General features: G+C 30.4%; 1 protein-coding gene across 1 annotated transcript; it reads right to left on the bottom strand.

The window, feature by feature from the left end:
- Nucleotides 1-8,921: 8,921 nt before the first annotated feature.
- LOC130973621 (60S ribosomal protein L2, mitochondrial-like) lies at nt 8,922-10,974 on the bottom strand. Its single transcript, XM_057898241.1, has 2 exons — nt 10,842-10,974; nt 8,922-9,774 (listed from the first exon to the last, which is right to left on the bottom strand). Exons 1-2 carry the CDS (start codon nt 10,921-10,923, stop codon nt 9,266-9,268), a joined length of 591 nt encoding a protein of 196 aa, XP_057754224.1. The 5' UTR covers nt 10,924-10,974; the 3' UTR covers nt 8,922-9,265.
- Between the last annotated feature and the right edge of the window lie 13,395 nt (nt 10,975-24,369).

The raw sequence follows: 24,369 nt of genomic DNA, 5'->3' as shown, positions 1-24,369 counted from the left end.
AAATTGTTCTTGGTCATAGAATTATTAAAAATGACATTATAATCCGCAAAGATCAATAATATATATATATATATATAATGATTTTCATTGGATGGAGATTAATAGATCTCTTTTATTAAATTATATATATAGACAATGCATATAGAGATATGACCAATGAACTGACTCAATATGAGAATTTCTAATGGTTATAATTACCGCATATTTGTCAATAGAATATTTTCAAGATTAACATAGTAATATAATTTCTTTTGACCTGCGACTACTATAGTAATTAACAATATATTTATTATACTTTGATATATATATATATATAATGATTTTCATTGGATGGAGATTAATAGATCTCTTTTATTAAATTATATATATAGACAATGCATATAGAGATATGACCAATGAACTGACTCAATATGAGAATTTCTAATGGTTATAATTACCGCATATTTGTCAATAGAATATTTTCAAGATTAACATAGTAATATAATTTCTTTTGACCTGCGACTACTATAGTAATTAACAATATATTTATTATACTTTGATTCCGGACACCTAATACCCTAGGGTTCTAGTTGAATGTGTCACACCCTAACTATCAGAATGTCACGCTTCCGGCTGTATCACTCTGATAGCTCGAGTATTATGACGACACTTAATTTATTTAATACTAAAATATGAGCCTGTCTAAAACTTAAACAGTATTTTTCAAAACATACATCTATATATATATATATATATATATATATATATATATATATATATATATATATATATATATATTATTACTTTACAAGCGTTACATAATACAAGATTCTATCCCTCATACAAAATGTGAAAGGTCAAAGGCGAGGGAAAACATCACTAAAACAATACAAAAATATCGTGTAAATGCAAAAGTAAAACTCTTCCAAACTTCGTCATCCATATCCTGAAAAAGAAAAAACCTGTAGGAAAGTGAGAACATTGTCCTCATTGGTTCTAACTATGGGGTTAGAGAATTGCTATAATAAGATACGTAGAAATAAAACTGTCTTTAAATTACAGTAATTAATAGACGCCTTATGAATCTTTTTAAAACCAAAGACTATGTTCCAAAAACCCGAAATCCTTTTTAAAAGAGAAATCTGTCAATTCTTCAAAAAAAATCCAAAACTTCTTTAAAGGTTTTTCCTAGATAGCATGAATGACCAAGCTTTTCCAAGCATAAGTTCATTAAGTCTATGCTGAACCAGCATAGTTTATCATACTTTACTAAACTAGAAACACAAACCAAACATGGCCCCCGGCCCATCATATAATCAATCACGGCCCTAGGCCCAAACAAATCAACCAACAGCCAACTCACCATAATCCAACCAATTTCAGTCACAAACACAAATAAAAAGATTCAAACACAAACAAGCAGTTAAGTCAAGTAGAGCAATTAGCAGTTAAACATGGTTATTCACATAGACAAACCAATTACAATATGTACACCCAAACAATGTCACATAAATGCATATGATGAATGCATGTACTATGGCTGATGATATCATCTGTCGGTTATATAGCCAACCCGACACGTCCTGGTAGCTAACCATATACTGAAACACCCATGCAGAGCTAGTGTGTTTGAGCTACAATCCCCTCGCTACTACCCGCTTAACCCAGAGCCAGTGGAATAACTACTACTGCGGCTACTACTCAGGCGGGTGTTTGAAAGCTCAACCTGGAGCAAGCGGGACAAACCACCATCCTTGCTACTACCCAAATATCTCAAACATACATTTATTCATTCCATCTCATTCATAACCATTAATAATCATTTTCACACTTTCTGAACAATCCACTTCAAGTAAATCATCATTCATGCCATATATTAATTTTTTCTCAAATCACTTTTCTTTGAAAACAACAATCAAACTCATCTTTGTCTCGATTTCAAAATCCTTCTCATATCTCAAGCTATGTTAAGCTTCCAAGCCACATTTTCCTCAAACTCAATTTCCTTTTTTAAAAGAAAGCTACTTTATGTAACATTTTCTCAAAACTTACAAAAATTTCCGAAATCATAATGGAAGTTTTCTTCGAAAAGACTTAAAATCCTCCTATTTGAAACCATCGTTTTAACTACATTTAAACAGAGTTATCAATTAATTATTCTAGCAAAGTCTCAAGTCTTTAAAGGAGAACAACCAAACCCCTTTTCTTAAATTTATTAAAATTCTTGAAAAATCATGTTTTCGTGGTTTGAATTAAATCAAGCGAAATCCAAATAAAACCAAATCATTTAGAACTGAAAATCCATCCATTTGAACCAAAATAATTTTTAATTTCATTCCTTAAAACCAATTCCTTAACTTTTCCAAAACATTACAAGCGGAGTCAGTCGATTAAAGTCCATTTACAAATTCACTAAAACTCCTCCGAATGAAATCCTTAAGTCAAATTCAAAAACATAAACCCTTCTCACATTTAAAACAGCCTCAAAACATAAGTCTTCTCTAAATGGTTTGCACTCAAAATGTAATACTTTTCTTAAGAAGCAAAGCTCCATCACAATTCTCTTTGCAATAATTCAATTCAAGACGTAATTCATCACTTTCTTGAATAGTTCAAATAAAATAATATAAGTGTTAAGTTCAAATTTTTTGAATAACTTTTCAAATAAAGTCTTGGATTTTATAGAAATTTTGGCAGCACCTCCCATAAAACTTGGACATTGCCACCCTTTTCGGGTCCCAACCAAAACATTCCGCAACCATTTCCAACGGGTTCAAAACCAAACTAGTTTCCAATAAAAGAAAATCCAAACTTCCAAACTTTAAAAATCACATCAAACCAAACCAATTCAGAAATCTCCAATTTTAACAAATCAATTAATAATTCAATCAATACACAACCGTATTCATCCAAAATAAGCCAGGCGATTCATAAGACTTGCATAACCACTAAAAATGCATTTTTGCACATCCATATAATATTATAACCATTCCAGTTACAAAATTAATTTTTTAGAAAAGTTCCTACCTCCATTAGTCACAAGTTGTATAATTAAACCCGTTAAATCCTTATTCTCATGTTAATCGGTCGTAACCGCAGAAATCCCGACAACCACATATCTGACATAATTTAGAATTAACACGGAATGGATATTGAGCGATATTAGAACATAATTCATAATAGAGTATTGGGATAAATAAGAATGAAACCGAATAACCTCACCACGATAAACAGAATAGAACAACACAGTAGCAGCTTCCAAATTGACCGAACAGCAGCTCTGATTGCGGCCGGAAGCACTGATGGTTCAGTAGCAACCTTAATTTTGACATGCAATTACTAGAGCCGAATCTCTAAGGTATCAACAGCTCAGAATCTCTAACAACTTATATTGAAATACTAATTTTCAAAGGTTTTGGAAATAAAAATACTCACCAAGAAGGAAAAAGCTCGATGGCAGCTTCCAATAGTCAGAACGGCGGCAGTTCACAACGGTGACATGACTCTGGCAGTGACGAGATCCTCAGCGGCAGCGAACAGAACGGCGGCAGCATGAACGGCGCACAGGCAGTGGTGAGAGCGAGCTGGGAGCAACGAACCACAGTGGCTTTTCACCCTCTTCGTGTCGGGTTCTCCTTCTCCCGGTGACCCAGCTGCGACGGTGACGAAAGAACGGAGACTAGACACGGCAGCTGGACTGGTCATGGTCCTCTCTTCCCCGCGTGTCTTCCTCTCCTCGTGGTTCTATTGCTCAACGGCGGCTCAAGGACGGTTCGGCGGCGGGGTCTTCCTCCAAGGTTCGATGACGGCGCAACGGTAGCAGCGAGGCGTGGAGCAGCGACGGCGCAACTTCTCTTCCTTTCCCTCTCTCGGATCTCTTTCTGTCAACAGCAGCGGCGACAGTGCAGTAACACCCACCACGCCCCCTTCCCTTCTCCCCCCTCTCCTTCCTTCTTCGGTCCCCTTCCCTTTTCCCTTTTCTTTTATTTTTCTTTCTTCCTTTTGTGGGTGTGGGTATTTGTATGTGTGTGTGAGGATAAGCCGTGGGTGAAGGGTGGGGTGTGGGTGCTGTTTGTGTATTAGAGGGTTAGGGTAAAAAGTAGGTTTAGATAAAACTAGGATTAGGTTAGGGTTTTAATTAAGGTATTTTTTATTAAAAATAGGAATAGTAGTGTAATTTTATGAAATAAATAGAAGGTAAGATAATAGTAAACATCAAATTAAATATAACGTATCCATCTTTAAAAATACTTTTTAATTAATACTCTTTAAATAATTTTCAGTTAAATACTAATTTAATAAAAATTGGAGATAAGTAAATTAATTCTCCTTTATTTATAAAATAAGGTTAAAAATTTATATATTAAAATTAAGACATACAAAATACTAATTATTTCTCAATTATAAGAACTCTAAATAATAAAAAAGAGTTTACTCAACTTTTATATAAAAATCTCTAAAATAGTCTTAAATAAATATAATACATCATAAATAATTTATTGATAACTTTTAAAAATTAGGGGTCTTAATCCTACCCCACTTATAAAAATTTTCGTCCTCGAAAATTAACTTAATACACAAAATACTAAAATAGTTTTAAATACTTTACTTTTGTGTACATTAGAAAATCAGAGGTCTTGGCATATATATGTATATAATTTTTCAAATACTAGATAACTCGTAAAACTTAGGTGTAAAGAAAAAGTATATTCTAAAGCAAAAGTTACAAGATGATTCAAAACAAAGATGTTACATGGGGCTACTATTTTACCAAAACTTGAAGAACAAGTAGATGCAAGTGTTCTAGTTAGGCGTTTGCAAAAACAAAGGGGTATCTAGGAGGTAAAAGTTTGAAATCAGGTTGACATAAACAAACAGGATAACATCTGCGTACAGACCTCGTACCAACTTCAAAACTTCAACCTTCCAACTCCATTAGTCACTTTACCACCTCCTAACCCATCACAAGCCTAATCATCCGCAACTCTTTCTTAAGGAACAAAACTCTCACAACCTCTCATAATGTTGTACTCTTACCGCTTTACCCTCCATATTCTTAACCTACTTCTTAAAGAACTAACGCATCGCATTATTATACCTAAGGATCGCACATGACATTAAAACAATTTTCGAGTTCGTTTAGAGGAATATAGGATCTTGGAAAAGGGCAAGCAACAAAGACAATATCCGCAAGAGCTTGAGAGGATCATTGAGGTCATAAGTAATCAAGGATGTCCAAGGAATGAAGAGTGCCAAAAAGTAAAATTAGTTTGGCAACTTTAAGAATGGCTCCCAAATCAACAAAATCTGATAAGAATAACAAAAGGAAAAGTAGTGCAGTAGTTTCAAACAAAATCAAGTCGAGGCAAGGAATATGAGGTTTACAGACAAAGAATGTTTAAGACCAAAGACAAAACCCATAAGACTCGAGTAGAATTAAGAATATTTTCGAATGCATTGCTCATAAAGAATGAAAACTTTTTCAAAAATTATTTCACATTCTCAAAGAAAAATGTGCACAACAAACAATTCTTAGAATAGCAAAAGTATAAATGTGGCATTACTTTAATGCAAATTTCATGTTGAAATGGATTATGTAGAGTTTTTAAACAAAATGATCACTAGTTTGACTAAAAGTAAGTTATTTTCTCAAATATTTAGAAAGGTAGTTAGGTGCACAAATTAATCAAAAGTATGCATAAAACTCGGAGGAAAATCAAAGGTTCGTTCAAAAATTTCTCTAAGGTTTGTATTCAATCAAACTTGTATGAAAGTTATAGCAATAATAGAAGGAGTCAAACTCTATTTAGAAAAGAAAAATCCGAGGTAAAAATTTCGTAATTACACTTCTATCAAAAGCAGGGTTCCGCGTATACACGATAAGGTTTTTAGAATTTCACGTAAAGAAGTGTACGCTAAGTCAAAACAACCTTATCAAAATTTAATAAATGGTTTTCAGTTACAGTCAAGCAATAAAAACTGAGTTTGAAACTTCTTAAAAAAATTTAAAACTTCTTCAAAATAGTTTAAAACAAGACTCTAAAAGTATACTTGAAATTACCACCTTCACAAGAATATCCAAGAGATTAAGGTGCACTTGAAAGGAAATCAGCCCATATGAGAAAGGATCTTTAAATCAAAGGAATTCAAACAAAATTCACTAGGCTTGGAATATCAAACAAGTTTTCAATTGATCCAAAGGAATACAAAATACACAAGGAAAGACAATTCAATCAATAGAATATTCTCAAGAAAGAACCTTTGACTAAAGAAAGACAATTAAGAGAGTAAACGGTGCATTAGATGGAAACAAAGTCAAGCTGACTCGGATGAGTGTGAGATTCATAAGAGAAGGAAAATTAAGACTAACGGTGACGTTCACAAAAGTAAGAGAGTAATTAAATACAGAGTCAAATATGACATTCATAGAAGTGAAAGGCTCAAAAAGAAATTGGTCCATTCTTGAAAGGGAAGATACGAATCCAACATTTTCAAAAGAGCAAAGAATGCTTAATTAACGTGTTATGCTAAACCAAATTCAAATTAAAAATAGACCAGTTGAAGTTTATTAAATGAAAATCAACTAGAAAGAGACAAAAATCTTCCTTGTATCTAAATACATAATCAAGCAAAAATATTCATAAAAAATTATAATATAGTTGTTAGAAAATCAAGTTGTATACATATATTTTAAAATAAGTATATTTTCATAAACCAGTAAAAAAACTGGCGAGGTATTAAGAGTAAATAGTTTCTAAACTGCATAAAGAAATTTCAAAGTTCTATTTACGGAAGGTTATTCCGAATCAAAAACGATTTTATAAAGGCTTTAAGAATAATGGATGTAGATATAGTCAAGTAAGAGAAATGTTAAATCACAATTTCTTTAAAAAGAACTTGGAATAGGAGATTAAAGGAATACACTGCCTCAACAAGACCAAAGTTGTACCAAAGAATATATAGATCAAGAAAAGAGTTTAAACAAAGGAAGGCAAACACACCAAGGACGTTAGGCAGACATATGCGGTTGGAATCAAAGGAGAAAGCATATGAGTAGAGGAAGAGGGTTGGAACAATCAAACTACTTTCCAAAAGAAAAATAGCAAACAAGAAATTCAAGGTAAACCATGAAAGAACACGTCACATGACTTCAGCAGAAAACCAGACACATAGCCGAGTAACCTTGAAAATTAATTTCTAACGTTCTCAAAACCCGCGATTCACATTATCTATAACTTGTATATTGTCTATGATAACCCATTAGTGCTTTCATATACATAATTCACTAGTGTTAAGCAGGTCAAACTTAATACAAGAAATTATGCAATGCGAGACTAATGGCATTAATCAATAGACCGTCATGTACAAAAAACTCAAATTCTCATTACCAGAACAAGACCTATTACATGACAGACGCTCAGAGTATGCAATTGAAGCATAGTCGGTCCATTCCTCAGGCTCTACAGGAAGGACCGTTCTGATACCATAATGTAACACCCTAACTATCAGAATATCACGCTTCCGGCTACGCCACTATGATAGTTCGGGTATTACGACGACTCTTAATTTATTTAATACTAAAATATAAGCCTGTCTAAAACTAAAACCGTATTTTTCAAAACATACATCTATACTTACAAAGAATACATATATATATATATATATATACATATTATTACTTTACAAGCGTTACAAAATACAAGATCCTATCCCTCATACAAAATGTGAAAGGTCAAAGGCGAGGAAAAACATCACTAAAACAATACAAAAATATCGTGTAAACACAAAAGTAAAACTCTTCCAAACTTCGTCATCTATATCCTGAAAAAGAAAGACCTATAGGGGAGTGAGAACATTGTCCTCGCTGGTTCTCACTTTGGGATTAGAGAATTGCTATAATAAGATACGTAAAAATAAAACTGTCTTTAAAGTACAGTGATTAATAGACGCCTTATGAATCTTTTTAAAACCAAATACTATGTTCCAAAAACCCGAAATCCTTTTTAAAAGAGAAATCCGTCAATTCTTCAAAAAAATTCAAAACTTCTTTGAAGGTTTTTCCTAGACAGCATGAATGACCAAGCTTTTCCAAGCATAGGTTCATTAAGTCTATGCTGAACCAGCATAGTTTTTCATACTTTACTAAACCAGAAACACAAACCAAACACGGCCCCCGGCCCATCATATAATCAATCACGGCCCTAGGCCCAAACAAATATAGAACGAATTTTCGTTCTACACATATAGAACGAATTTTCGTTCTACACGGTAGTAATGACCTCATTTCAGATACATAATTGTTTGATTGAAAAGATAGTAATCGACTAATGGATACAAAAATTTCATACTATCTATCTATAAAAGAACGACTCAAACAGGGAAAAAGGTATGTTGAAAACTCTACATAAGTAAAAAAATACAAGAAACTTAAGCGTCCAAATATCTTTTATATGTATCCATGCTTCGTGTTTTTTATCAACTGAAATATATCTCATCCACCTTAGAAAGATTGAAGAGCTCAAACTAAGATTGGACAAGTTATACCACAAAAAGATCAACTAAATAAGAACATTTGGTGTCTTATAGTGGAGTAAAAATTTTAAATTTTCTTTTTCTACTTTGCTCAGTGCTTGACAATGACAAGAACTTGGACGAGATACTATCGAATGATAACAAAGAAATAATGATGAAAGTGAAAAAAATTGACTAATCTCTATCAAAAAATGAAAAAAAGTTAAAACAAAATAAAACATTAAAAGTATAAACTATCCGCAAGGGTTAAACTATATTTTTCCAACTTTTAGGCATGATTATGCACTTTTAAACTTTTAATAAAACACACCCTGTGTATCAGTCGTTTTTTTTCCTTCTGAATGCTTGATCAATAAATAATAGTCACATAAACACAGGCTGTCACTAACCATGCAAGCAAAAAATGAATCTCAAACTAATTAAAGCACAAGATTAAGTATTACAAACTTCAGTTCAAGAATAATGGATGTTTTCAAATAAGTCAGTACAAAAGCTATCAAGTGCTGGTGTTCGCGACCATCGCTAACATGAATGCAAGTGCAAACCCTTGAGAAAAATGGAAATTTTCCAAAATCATTTTACTTTCACATCTGTACAACTGGCACCCGAAGAATCCGAAAATTGGCTTAACCTATTCATTCCAGGACTACAAGTAGAGACTTCTCCTAAGCAGAAGCAACAATTTCCATAACTACAATTATTACAAGCAGTTAACATTTGAAGCATGAAAAGCATATATAGTGAATATTGGATTCTACTTCCTACGTTTCAGGGGCCCGGTCTTGAATCCACTCTTAGTCGGCTTACCCCAAGGAGTTCGAGATCCTTTTCCCCACCGACCACTACTCTTGCTCTTACCCTCTCCTCCACCATGAGGATGGTCTACTGGATTCATGGCCACTCCTCGAACAACTGGTCTACGGCCAAGCCACCGGCTTTGTCCAGCCTTCCTAAGCTTCTTATCTCCGTGGCTTGGATTTGAGACAGTACCAACGGTGGCCCTGCAACGAGAATCAATCATTTTTTTAACACCCGAGGGGAGCTGGATAAGACAGTATTTTGATGTGGGTTCTTTCAGGATTTTTGCACAAGTTCCAGCAGCTCTAACCAGCTTGCCACCTTGCCCCGGGTTCAATTCAATATTGTGAATGATAGTTCCAATTCGCATAGAAGATAATGGCATACAACTCCCAATTCGAGAATTTATATCGGAATACATCATCTGATTCATCATGGCCTCTCGAGCATTATGAGCATTTGTTTCTGCAACAACATGCATGAAGAGTGAGGAACAATGAAACATCACAGAAATATGCCAACAGCATAAAAACTAGAGTCTCCATTCCAGTAGGACAAGAGTATCAAAATGTATACAACTCACTGCTGCCACAAGCAAAAATACTTGCAGGATTTTGGAAGATATTTAATATCTATTCCAGGAACTCATAAATATCATGATTTATGAACATAAGAAAAGACAAAATCTTATATACTCGTTATCAAAATATCCGGTGCTTGATTTGTATATTTTTATATAAATGAGAAATTCTTAGATCCTCCAAGAGAAGCAAATGTAGTTCTTGCTCTATTCTATTGATCCTGTGACACACAGGTTATCTTTATTGTTAAAAATTAAATTTTCAAAATTAAGAAAAAAACACCAATAAAACCCTCTCTCTTTCGGTTTCCAATATTGTTGAGATGTCAAACCATAAATGAAACAAAGCAAAAATTCTCATTTGATGTCGGAACACCTAAGAAATTCTCAAATAAAAAGTAATAAACAGAAGAGAGAGAATGTGAATTGGGTCACTTTCTTCGCCTACCTTGATTATAAGCATGAAAGTATGAAACTGAATCCCATAACCTCTTTTACATTCATCTTATATTGGCTATGATAAAATTGGTTGTGCAGATTAAACAATAACAATAACAACTCGCACAATATTATTCATCTCACTTGAAAAATACTTGGATTTGTCAACATGAATAAAGGCATAAACCCTAATCTTAAATTAACATAGAGATCTTCCCCAGATCACCGGTTCTTTCTTTCAAGATAGTTAAAAATGCTTATAACATCAGATTCATAATGTTTACCCAAAATTAACGAATGTTACTTAACACAATTAAATTTGATACTAAATACATGGATATGAATATGCTTTTATTTCTACAAGGCTGAAAAAATAAATCAAATCTTATAAAATAAAATACAAAAATTGAAAGGAAACACCAATATCTCAAATTTCACTGACTCTATTGAATAACGTGCATCATACTAAGACAAAGTTGTGATTTTGTTCAAATTATAGGGAAGAAAGGGTTACCGGAAGAGAAACGGCGAAGAGAGTTGGTGAGATTGGCGACAAGAGAGGAAGCTAAGCGAGCTCTCCATAGTGAGACAGCCATGGCTCAGAAATCAGAATGCGTTGCTACGGCGTCAGGGATGAGAGTGTGAGGTATGCAACTTCCTTTCTTTGGGCCTCAGGCCCAACTATGTCTACATATGGCCCAACTCGGTTATTTGTTTTTTTAATAAAAAACTTTACTGCAAATCTATGTAGAAAAAGTTTAAAGCTAGCAACTTTTGTGTTTTGTGACCAACACTTAACTATCAAAAGAAAAGTGAGTAATTTCTCACCATTGAATATAATCTCACACCATTTTTAATTTGATAGTTACAAAATATAAAAGTTGTAAAAATTGTTGTCCCTTAACACTCTTCAACTAAATATTCACTATTTTTTTTCATAACATCTCCCAACCTACATGCTAATGATTAGTCCATTGCAATTCGAAGCTTTATTTAAAGGTTTATTATTGGCCAATAAATAACTGTATACAGACAAAAAACATTGATATCAGTTGGGATAAATGGCCCAAACAAGGCATCCATGCTTGCTTCTCTTATACTTAACAAAAACTGTATTAAAAAAATTTTGAAAATGATTAAAAGTTTAAATTTATCCTTCTAATTATTTTTTTAATTTTTAAATAAAAAATTGAATTTTGAAATTTTAATGTTTTCAAATAAATAACATATATTTGAAATTTTGCTTTTTTATATATTAAAATAATAATTAAGATGATGAATTAGGACTAAAAACAAACTGAATAAAATTATATAGATTGCGAAAAAAACATAAAAGACAAAATAGATATATATTTCATTTAAATATTGTTATTGTTATTATTGGGTAATGAAGCTCCAAGTATATCTTACCAACACTCTAGAATACTATAACCGATATTTTTTTCTCATTCTAGCTAAAAATAGAAGAATTTGTTAATACACTACATCAAACCAAAAAGGCAAAACTATAACACACTACTATAAAGTATATAATTACTATAACGCGGCCGAAAAAGATTTCCATAATTAACTTTACACAGTTACCACGGTTAAAACGATTGTGAAACTAGTGAATAACAATGGAGAAAGACAGTACAAAAAGTATGCTACTTTAATTTTAGTATTACCATTAGCCAGTTCACAACAACAACCTCAACTTGCAATATAAAAGTGATCTTAAATCAAATTAAAGCAACAAACAATGTGAATGTAATTAATTAATTAGAAGCTAACATTCTCTCTTCAATTGCTAGTGTAACACCTTTACTTTGTTGGATATGGATAAAGAGTCATCAAAACAATCTCTTCTAGGAGATTTAAAGCAAGTTCATCAAGCTGGCTTTAATTTTGCTAAGGCTGGATGGAAGTTCATTGGTTTGTGCAAGAGAGGGTGGTATGAAATTCGAATGAAACTCCCCCTTTAATTAGTTCCAAATTAGAAATGTTTATATGTTTAATAGAATTCTTTGCGTTGAAGGGTATAAACATATACAGTGTTTAGGTTAATGTCCATTGTTCTGTTCACTAATGTAACGAAAACAGACGAGAATAATGCGTAAAGTTTATGTACGAATTGTACATTTTCAAGAGTTAATTTTTCTTGAGCTTGTCTCTTTAATTTTATTATTCGTGGATCATCGCTCTGTTTCTTTTACATATTGTTAAAATTAAAATGGGGCATCTAGTGTACAGATGCATTTGTAAAGATTTTTGTCTTTTATGGTTATTTGTTGATTTTAAAAGCGTATCACTAAAAGTGTTGCTTAAAGAGAAAGTGTTACCCTTAATCGTTAACTTGGCTCTGATACCAATTTTTAAAATGTAATTTCTATTAACTCTTCGTAAATTTTTTAAATGTAATTTCTTTTTCAAAATTTCTATTAACTCTTTGTATTTTGCTTTTATAATTTGTATGGATTTGGTTGGTGGCACTTTATAATTTGTAGTTTTATAATCAAAAGTATTGACCATTTCTACTATTATTAATTCTGATTTCAATCTTGTTTTAGTTTATAATATTCTTTTTTGCATGGATTATTGTATATAAAATCTTTTATCTGTTTGTCCTTTTCTTTAATATAATTTTTCAAATCCTCAAAAACTTCTTTTATTTCTACACTTTCTGTTGTTTCTGAATATCTTTTTAATTTTTCAACTTCATTTTCCATTTTTTCTTTCAACAGTTTTAATTCTTTTAAATCATAATATGGTTTTCCAGGCATTTATAAATTTTTTAAGTTTAGCTCCAACTTGTTTATATTTGTTCTTATTTCTATCCTTTTTATTATAAGGTCATTAATTTCGAACCGAAGCTTATTTAATTCCCTTTTATACTCCTTTATTTTACTTTTTAATTTTTTCGCCCTTTTTCTTTTTATTTTGTTTTCTGGTCTTTCAATCTTTGTAAACTTCATTATTTATCTTAGAATTTCTGCAAATTCTATCATCGATTCATCACTATTTTCTAGAGATTCTATTATTTTTTCTAACTCTTCAACTTCTCCTTTCAATTTGTCATAGATTATTTTTAGAGCTTTAAATGCTCTTTGATTTATTTCAGAAAACTGTAAATAATTCAACCGATTTTCTCTTTCAAAGAGCTCTTGTTTCTTGTCTTGATAGGTTACATATATTTTTTCTTTATTTATTGTCATAACTTAGTGTTTAGGGTTTCATTTAATTTTTCGACATTTTTTGTTAATTCTTTTATTTCAGAATTTTCTTCTTTAGTCTTTAACTTAGATAAAATTAAAGGGCTATTAATTTTGGATTCTCTTATTTGAAAATTCGATGAAACCAATTTTCCTGATGGTTCTTTTAGTAAAAGAACTGGGTTTTTAATAGCTTTATATTTTGGTATTTCTGTCTTTACAATTTTCTAAAATAATTCATCAACATAAATTCTTTCTCTGTTTTTAAATATTATACTATGATGGCTATTTGTTAAAGCATAATTTATTGCATATGTAATTGAAAATGGTTCATCATCTTGTTCCATTAGATTCTTTCTGTGAAATTTATAAGCCAAACTTATAGATCTTCCAAGGTTTTCAGTTGACAAAGGTATAGCATATCCAAGATGGACATTGAATTTAACATTTACGTTTGCCAAGTTTCCATGAACAATTCCAATTATTTGATCTATTGGGTCATCAGTAATTCTTTTGTCACAGATTGCTAAGCTTATTGGTGAATTAATTCCTTTCATATATGTAGATTTGATTAAGACTTGTATAGTACTAATATGGATCCATCCAATTTTAGATCTTTTTTGTTGATCCTTAATTTTCTCAATCTGTTTACTCAATTCTTCATCATTTATCAAAGCTATTTCAAGTTCTCCATTGGCAGATTTTATCTTTATAGGGGCTTCAAGTTGAATTTTTCCATAGTATATTATATTTTTTCTATTAAAAACTTCTTTTAAAAGATTTTGTTTATTAAAATTTTCATTTGATTTGAGATTTAATTCTGTTTTTAGAACAGCCTGTTTTTCATTATCTAATAATGCAGATAATTTATAATAGTCAGATTCTTCCGTTAATTCTAAACTTTCTAAATAATTCATAACTAAGAGATTAGGTTAAAGGCGTACCTTTCTGGAGAAAAACTTCATTTATTTAGAATATTTTACATAAGATGTTTTTATCTCCAGAGGAGAGATTGTAGATACTAACTCCAGAGGGGAGTTTAGAATTGGTTTTTTCCTAAGGGAATTCTTCTTCAAACTATAGAATCGCCTCGGCAGCTTCCTCCTTGCTCTCCTAGCATATGAGTACTCTTAGCCTCCTGCTTTCTATGGTTTGATGCTTTCTACAATTGCCTAAGCAACCTATTTATAATGGTTGGGTCTGATGGACAATTCCCATCCTTACCCTTCTTATGACGTCATTGCTTACGTCATTGTTTATTATCTTGCACCAGCTACATTGTTGGTGCTCTATGACCTAAGCGCTTACGTCATTATGCAATAATGTTGAGAGATGCTTCAGATGTGCTGTCCTCCTCTTTCATTATGTGGCCTTCAGATGCGTTGTCTTCTTCCTTTATAATGTGGGTTGATTCCGTTTCATTATTGCTTTCTTCAGATAACTCTGAGACACATAGCTGGCACTTGTGGTCTTCTCTGTCTTTTATCAAATAGCAGAGATTCCTCTTTATCCCTTCGGAGAGCTTTTCTAAGAGTCCAGATAAGTTGTAGAATGCTGATTCAAATTCCACTAAGAGTCTCATCTCTCTTTCTTCAATTTCATTCCTTTTACTGGACACAAGCAAAGTATTTCTGCTTTTATAATTGATTATTGTGTGAGATTCCCTTGTTATCTTTTGAGTTCTTTCGAAGACCCTTGCTAGTGTGCTGGCTAGTCTTCCTTCATGACTGTAGATTGTTAAATCTTGAACTTGATCAATTGGTTGAAAATTTCCTGGGAAGACGGACATGAAGATTACTTGATGTGCTGGAACCAAGCATTCTTCTTCTTCATTAAAAATAGGTTGACTATTCGTAAATTTTAGGGATATATCCTTTGGATTTACGTTGTCAATCATATTTTTAAATCTCTTTACTGCATCAACGAATCCTGCAGGAAACTCACTAATAATTTTTAAATCATTAAAAATTAAAATTGTATCAATTAATCCATACTGGAAAAACTGATAGGTGTCAGATGGGGAAGCATCTGGAAATATAACCAGCTTTGTTAGCTGTTCTTTGGCAATAGGATAATATCCCAAGATTGCCCTTTTTTCTTCAGTCCAATTTAGGACTATGTTAAGAGTTTCTCTAAGATTTGATCTACAGATCTTTTTCTTTTCCTTAATTTCAGCCCTTGTAGGAATGTTTCTTATTATCCCTGTTCTCTGGGTTTGAATTGGAGCTTTATCTGCTCTTTTTAGGGTTTGCTCTGGATGAAGAGCTTCATATTCCCTGAAGGATTCTTTTGCTTCTTCCAGTGTTAAAAACCCTCCTTTATGAATTATCCTTGATTGATGTGTAAATGGTGCTGCTTTTTCCCAGGCATCATATACTCCTTTCATGGGGCCATTATAAATTACATAATATTTTTTATCTTGGGTGGATTTTTTGATAATTTCAGCAATTGTTTTATTTTCTGGAATTTTTTCTTCACCTGATTTGTCCACCACGCTTAGCTGGCTGAACTCTGATGGTTTTGGTTATTGTGTTGATTTCATTGCTTCGATGGCCTTCTTGAGGGATTGGATCTGTATCCTTATTTGCTGACAATGCTTGCATTTTTCGAGTTCTTGTTCGTATTTTTGAATTTCTTGATCTAATGCGTTGTAGACGAACTCCATTCTCTTGTTAATGTATCTGCAATAACATTTTTGTCACCCTTAATATATTCAATTTTTATTGGATATTGTAACAAAAATAATTGCCATCTTACCAATCGTCCATGATTATAATCAACTTTTAAATTATATCGTATAAAACCTGTTAGGTAACTTGAATCTGTCCTTAATGTAAATTCTTTGGGTAGTAAATCAATTTTCCATTTCTTAAGAGATTTAATTGCTGCCAAAGTTTCCTTTTCATGAGTGGTATATCTCTGTTCTGTTGGAGTAAAAGTTCCTGAAATATACCTGCAAAGTAATTCCTTTGGGGGATATTTAGAATCTAGTGATTCTTTTTCTTGTTCCAAGCTTTTTATAGCTTTCTTAGCTTTTAGACATCCTGACCAGGTTTTGTTTGAGGCATCTGTTTCTACTATTAAGTAGTCATTTTCTTCTGGAATATAAAGTTCTGGAAGTTTTTTACATAATTCTTTAATTCTTTGAATTTGCATACTATCTTTTTCATCCCATTTCCATTCTTTTTTAGTACTTATTTTTGGAAATAAGCTTTTAGTGTATTCTGTTATATTCTTTAAAAATCCTTGATCAGAAATATAATTTATACACCCTAAAAATCTTTGTAATTATTTTCTATCTTCTATTTTATTAGGAAATAAATTTACTTTTTCTAGAACATTTGGTTGAAGTTTTAGCTTTCCTTGAGTGGATAGAATTAATCCAAGAAACTCTATTTCTTGTTTTGCTATTCTTGCTTTCTTTTTGCTAAGAACTAATCCTTTTTCTTTACATCTTTCTAAAACTATTAATAATTTTTGAAGATGATCTTCTTTATCCTATTTTGTAAAAATTAGTATATCATCAATGTACACTAAAACAAATTCATTTAACTCCTTTAGGTTTTCTTCCATAAATCTTTGATAAATACCTGGGGCTTGTTTTAATCCGAATGGTAATACATTCCATTCATAGAGCAACACACTTGTTGATTCTTTTGTTGGGCAAGTAAAAGCAGTTAATTTCTTTGTTTCTTCGTCTAAATGAAGTTGCCAATATCCTAATTTTGCATCAAGAGATGAAAACCAAGTTGCTCCTTTAATTTTTTCTAAAATAGAATCTTTTCTTGGAAGTTTATGAGCATCACCAATAGTTGCTTCATTCATTTTCTTATAGTTTATTACCATTCTTCGTTTTCCCCTTTTAATTTCATTATTGTTTTCAACGTAAAAAGCTGGAGTCGCATGAGGACTTTTACTTAATCTTATAATTCCTTTTTCCAAAAGATCTTTACATTCTAGTGAGAACTCTTCTCTATCTCTTGCGGAATAAGGAATTTTATTTGGAACATTTATCTCTTTTGTGGGATCTTTTAATTTAATGCTTACTAATTCGTTATTTGTATTTTTAATATCTAAAGAATTTTCAGCACAAATTTCATCCAAAAGTTCTTCTATCTTTATTTCAAAATTATTTTTTGGAATATTTATCTGAAAGTATAGATTTAAATAACATGTTTCTAATATAGAAAATATTTTAAATTTTAAGATCTTATCTATAGTAGTAGTTGGTATTTTTATACGTTTTGATTTTTGATTTATTGAAGAATCGTGTGGAGCTTTTAAAACTATGTATGTTAATTCTTGAATGAATGGATGATATAGTTTTAAAAAGTTATTTCCTATGATAAAATCCATTCCAGAATCTAACATATATATAGATGGAACAATGAACCTATAATTTTGAATAAAAATTTCAACCATCTCTGCTTTTTGGTCAATTTTATGTATTGATTTGTCAGCTATTCTAACTCTTAATGGTTTCTTTAATTTTTTCCAATCAAGTTTTATATTTGAACTAGCAAAGCATTGTGTTGCTCCAGAATCTATGAAAGCATTTATAAATTTTTCTGTTATTTTTATAGTAATAAATGTAGCATTATTACTCAGTCTCTGAGTCTGTTTCTGAGACATATTCAAAAATATAGTCTAAGTTATCATCAGATTCTTCTAATGGTTCCATGAAACAAGATTTAGCAATTTCTATTTGTTTAGTAAGATCCTTTTTATCCTTCTTTTTTGGGCATTCATTTGCGTAGTGTCCTTCTTCTTGGCAATACCAATATTTACAATTTTCTTTTTTATTCGGGCAATAGTTATTTCTTTGTCTTTTGTTTTTATTGTTATTTTCTTTCCTAAAATATCTCTTTTTTCTCCAGTTTGGATAGTATTTTCTTCTTCTAAATTGATATTTTCTTTTTCTTTGAAAATTTTTATTAAGACCATATTTTTGAGGTATCTCTTCATTATCCTGACAACAAATTCTAATTATATTTGCAAATCTTTTTTGAGTTGCTTCTTGCATACAACGTTCTTTTATTTCCTCTCTTATTGCAGAGGTTGCTCCACCAAAATTATTTTCAATTGTTCCTCTATTTATTTCTCTTATAAATCTTCCCATTATAAATTCATTAGCAGGATATGGAAGTTTTGTTATATACATACTGAGATAATGATTTTTATCTTCTTCTTTTAATTTGTAATAATGTATTCTATATTCACATATATAAGACTCCACATTACATAAATCATATATCTGAATATTAGCTAAATGGGTTTTTGCTTCTTGATATTCTTTATTATAGACTTCTTGTCTATGATCTATAATATTTTTTCCAAAAAATTCTTTATATAGAATCATCATTATATATAATATCTTATCATAAGCTGTTGTTTTTGTTTCTAATTCTTCTATTATTTGGTTTTCTATTGATGTCATATAATCTCTTATAGTTCCTTTAGTATGAAATCCTATGTAATTCCAAATGTCTCTTCCAGACAATTCACTAAGTTTTGGATTAGTAAAGGCTTCTAATAAGAAGGAATTCAACCAGTTTTCGAAAATTTCTTTTTCGTTCTTTTTGCAGTCTAAATCGAGCATTCTTTCTCCTTCCATTTCCTGAATTTTAGGAACGTATTTTGATGGTATTTTTGTATATTTTGAATCTTTATTTATAAATCCTTTTTTAAAAGCATAATTATCAAAACATGTTTCCCATTTAAATTGAGATTGATTATCCTTAAATGTTCCAGCTTCATTTTTTACTTGTATTGGAATTGCTGGTTCTTCGTCACTTGAATAATCTAGAATGTGTTCTTCATTTTCTATATTTTCAGCATTTACTAATTCTTCTTCTATTTGAAAATCATGTTCCATAATATTATTTTCTTGAGCCATTTTTAATTGTTTAAAAAGCATTGTAACTTCTTCTAATTTTTCTTCAATATTCATAATTTCAATGGTGGTTTTACTTTTAAGTCTGTTATGTTGATTATATTTTGAAATTTTTCTTCTTTGGGATTCTCTTTTTCCTTATTTCTTTGAAATTTTATAGATACTAAAATTTCTTCAAGCATGTCTACTATATAATTTAATTGTGGGTTAAAAGTATGATGAAGATGTGGGGAATCATTTTCATGGTAGCATTTTTTAGAAATTCCATGTGAAAAATAAGTTTTTTCAGGTTTTTGAAGTCCTTCAATAAAACTTATAGTAAAATAAAGATTTTGAGAAAAATCATTTTGTATTGATTTTAAGAATTCAGTGTCATTACAATTAACATTGGTTAAAATCATTAATTTTTGATCTATTAGTTTTGATAATTTAATTATTTCTTCTCTTAAATCTTCTAATTTACTTTTTTCCATTAGGTGACGCTTTTCTTTGTGAAGAATTACGGTTTTAAGTTAAAAGTGTGATTTTAGAATGTGTGGTTTAAATTTTGCCACGTAAGCACATCTTTAAAACAACATCTTTACCATATATTTCACCAATTAAAATTAGTCTGCTTCGTTTTTACATTTAATATATTGAGAGAGAAGATAAAATGCTGTGACAGACATATAAGTGGATAGATATGGAAAAAATGATTTTGAGGTTAAAGCATGGGTTCAGCGAATAATAAGAACTTCTTTCCCTTGTCATCTTTTCTTTTTATTATACTTAATTCTAATTTGAAATTTATGAAGGTATCCCTATTTGATTAACAATACCTTCTAAACAAAAATACTAGCTAGAAGCCAACAATTTTAATAAAAATATAGAAAATTAATTAATACCGATTTAAATGTAAAATAAATATATAAAAGGGTTAATCACTTATATTTATATTTGTTCGGAATAAGAAAATCAGTTTGCTATAAGTTATTCCTCTTTAGAGTTGGATAGAGTCATAGAGATGATAATGATGAGGCAAGGCAGGAGGGGTAATTAAATACACAAATTCCGTTCTAAATATCCACGCATTGTCTTATTCTCGGTTCTATTATCTATTGATATTTTCATTTTGCGAGTCACTTCGATAAAAACGTTTTAATTTTTTTTTAAAATATTTTTTAATAACTAAAATTTAATACATAAAATCGATTAAATTGTATTATTTTTGTCAAAATTAGGTCAGACAAATTAATTTGATCGAAAAATGGTAAATCAAATTTTGAATCGATTTAAATTAATATTATTTTTTATAAAAAATGACTACAATACTCTTATTATAAAAAATGACTAAAATACTCTTATTATATATATTAATTTTGAAAATCCTAAATTTTAGCATTTTTATTCTCTGTTGTCATACGATTAGAATTTAGAATTTTTAAAATTAATATATATATATATTTAAAATATGAATATTTTAGTTATTTTTTATAATAAAAATATTATAATCATTTTTTATAAAAAAATATTAATTTATACCGGTTCAAAATTAAATTTATTAATTTTTTAGCTAAATTGATTTATCCGGTGTTTAATTAAAAAAAACATCTTTAAAAAAGATATTTTTGACATCTTTATCTAAGTGACTCCTTATATTTACTCTCATACTGAAATGATTATTACTCATATTCACCTTATACCCAAACAGGAATAAGCTAGTCTTACCCAAATTTATCCCACATACCCAATCAAGCATTGAAAAACTCGTCCTATTCAGTTAGGGTAAGACAGGTTGACACAGGTCAGTCCGAATTGTCATCCCTACATACAAACCACAAATGAAGAGAATGCACGAGATGACAATGGACAATTTTATTGACGTTAACTCATTCTTGACTATGGTAGGCTTATTGACCTCGACTTTACCACGCTACGGTAGCACAACTTGGAGCCCTGCTTTGCGTGTGAGATGGAGGTTGGCATAGTCAAAGTGATTCTTTTCTTTGAGGTGGTCTCTTTCGATTTCCTTTTGTTTTTGTTGCTGCTAACACAAGTCTCAAACTTGCCTTAAAGCTTTATAAAAATGGAGAGGTCATCAGTTATGCTTGTCATGCGTTCATTAACCTCAAGGTGCTTCACATAGTTATGCTCCTTTCTGCCATCACCACCATTTTGGACTGCCTCTTTTTCGTTTTTTTAATTGTCGACATCATCGAAATACGTGTTGCATTGGAACGATTTCTTGTGGCAGCAAGTTTTATGGCCATTGTGTTGGAATAAATTATTTTATTAATTCAGATCATCCATATTATTAAATTACCAAAAATATTATAATGTGAAAGCGTACCTTTACTCATAGAAATCAGGAATTAGAGATCAGAGATTGATGAAATGATTGTCTCAATCTTGTGGTTCTGTCGATCTTCCTCAACCAAAGTCTTCTGTATTCCTAATATGGCTGAATTGTGACTCTTCTGATGGGAAAAGAGCAACAAAGACGACTTTGGTATGTTGGAGAGCGAAACCCTGAAGTCACTATTTATATTTGAGCATGGCATCCATTAAACCCTAAAACCCAAATAAAATAGTATCTAAAATCCAAAAGATAATATATCTAAAATCCAAAAGATAATATCTGGTTTTATTATCATTTAATTCCAAATCAAAAGTAATTATGACTTATTCAATTTAGCATTTATAACAATAAATAAAATCATCATTATATAAGTCATTTAATTTGAAATAGCATAATTTGTGATTATGATTAATATATATATTGCCCACAAACAAATTAGAAAATTAAAATAATTTCCTAACAATCTCCCACTTGGGCTATACATATATTCTTTCTTGACATAATCGCATCTTATAAACTTTATGCACGCATCTGAATGCTATTTTTCTTATTACTTTAATAATCTGGTCCGTCTCATACATTAGATATGGAATTATCGCAACTTTTATCACATTAATGTCATGACTAAACCACGATGATCACCATAATAATGTATTTAACAACATAGATCAAATTTGGATGAGTAATAAAATTATAAAATTACATGCCAAGTGATCTCATGTATGTCTATTTCTAACTAGTCCAACTTTAAAACTTTATTGAGATCAAACACAAAACAAATATTGTAAAATGAATATTTCACATAACATGAAATAAACCATTAACTTAATTCTGCAGAAAATAATTCAATATTGTCATAGGACATATACCATAAAATAAACTCCCATTAAATCAAGGCATCACAAATATTGACACCCATCCGAGCAGTGTGCTCATAAAAGACTTTAAGGATCAATCTCTTGGTTAATGGGTTTGCTAACATATTCTCTGTTCCTATATGTTCTATGAAAATCTGTTTTTCTTAACCTTTCTCCTTGACAACTAAGAATTTGATGTCTATATCTTCGATTTTGTCAAGCTCTTAGGCTGCGTTTGTTTTTAGAGACAAGACAGAACATGACACTGAGACAGAGACAATATGATGGAGACACTAAAAATTATTCTTTGTGCATTGTGTTTGGATACGATGTACAAGACACTAATGTAATATCTAGTATTATGTTTGGATACACATGGACAAGACTAAAATATTATATAAAATGACTAAAATAGCCATGTGATTCTAAATTTTCTACATCAAGTACAAACTAATTTAATAAAGAATGAGAGTACGTATGAATACAGACAGAACTTGAAAAAAATGTTTGAAGAGGCCAAAAATTTTAATAAAAAATATATATAATAGTATTTATATTAAAATAAAATTTATAAATATAATTATTTTATTTTTAAATTTATTATTAATATCTAGGAATACATATAGTTAAGATTAACAAAAAAATAAATTTGAGTTTGATTAATAAAAAATTTTGTTTAGGTTAATAAGCTAATTTAATTTTAAATAAAAAATTAATTTAAAAAAAATCCGTTTTTACATGAAAAAAATTAGTTTTTGCACATAAAAATATACTCTTATTTAGAAAACTAATTTTTTTATTTAAAAAATAATTTTTTTAAATTATATAAAATCAATTACAACTTATAAATTATTTTTTAGTATTTTAAAAGATCAATTTTACTTTTGATAATATTTATTTTTTAAAAGTTTTAAGATTAATTATTTTATTACAAATCAAATAATATAATACAAGGTTAAAATGGTATTGAAGTAAAAACGATAAGAAGGAAAGAATTATCCACTCCAATAAAAAATTCTACAAAAAAAGAGAGAGTACCTGAAAAAGAAAGAGATAGAGAAAGAGAAGAAAGAAGAAAGTACCTCTCTGAGAATAATGCAATAGAAAAAATAAAAAGGGGTAATAGGGGAATAATAAAAAATATCTATGGACAAAAAAGAAAACAAAATTTATAAAAAAAGTCCATGTCCACTCTTCCAAATCTTGTGTCCATCATTGTCCTTCGTAAAAGAGTGGACACAAAAGTATAAAAAACTGTCTCAGAGACAATATGTTCAGTGTCTATGTCTCTGCTACCAAACACTTTTTAAACATGTGTTGTCCATGTCTCTGTGTCCTGCCTCCGAAAACAAATGCTACCTTATTATTGTTGGAGTATAGTAATGTTGACTTATTGTCACAAAATATCTTTAATAGCCTTTCAATATCATCTACTATATGAAGCTCAGTGACAAAGTTTTATAACCATATGCCATGAAATCGGAATCAGAGTATCCAATAATCTCCAAATTTTTTTTATCTCCAATAAATAAGCATATAATCATTTGTTTTCTTCAGATAATGCATTATGCGTTTTAACAGCTATCCAATGATCCATGTCTGGATTGCTCAAGTATCTACCCAACACTCCCACTATAAATGATATATCGGGATGTGCGCAGACTTGAGCATACATTAGGCTCCCTAATCCTTATGCATAAGGTTTATCATGCATTACTGTCTTCTCAAGATCATTTTTTTGGGCATTGCTTGAGTCTAAACTT

This window comes from Arachis stenosperma, chromosome 4 (assembly GCF_014773155.1).
Source record: "Arachis stenosperma cultivar V10309 chromosome 4, arast.V10309.gnm1.PFL2, whole genome shotgun sequence".
Classification (NCBI taxonomy): domain Eukaryota; kingdom Viridiplantae; phylum Streptophyta; class Magnoliopsida; order Fabales; family Fabaceae; genus Arachis; species Arachis stenosperma.
The sequence above is the reverse complement of the archived record's forward strand: the minus strand, read 5'-3'. Positions and strand labels throughout refer to the sequence as shown.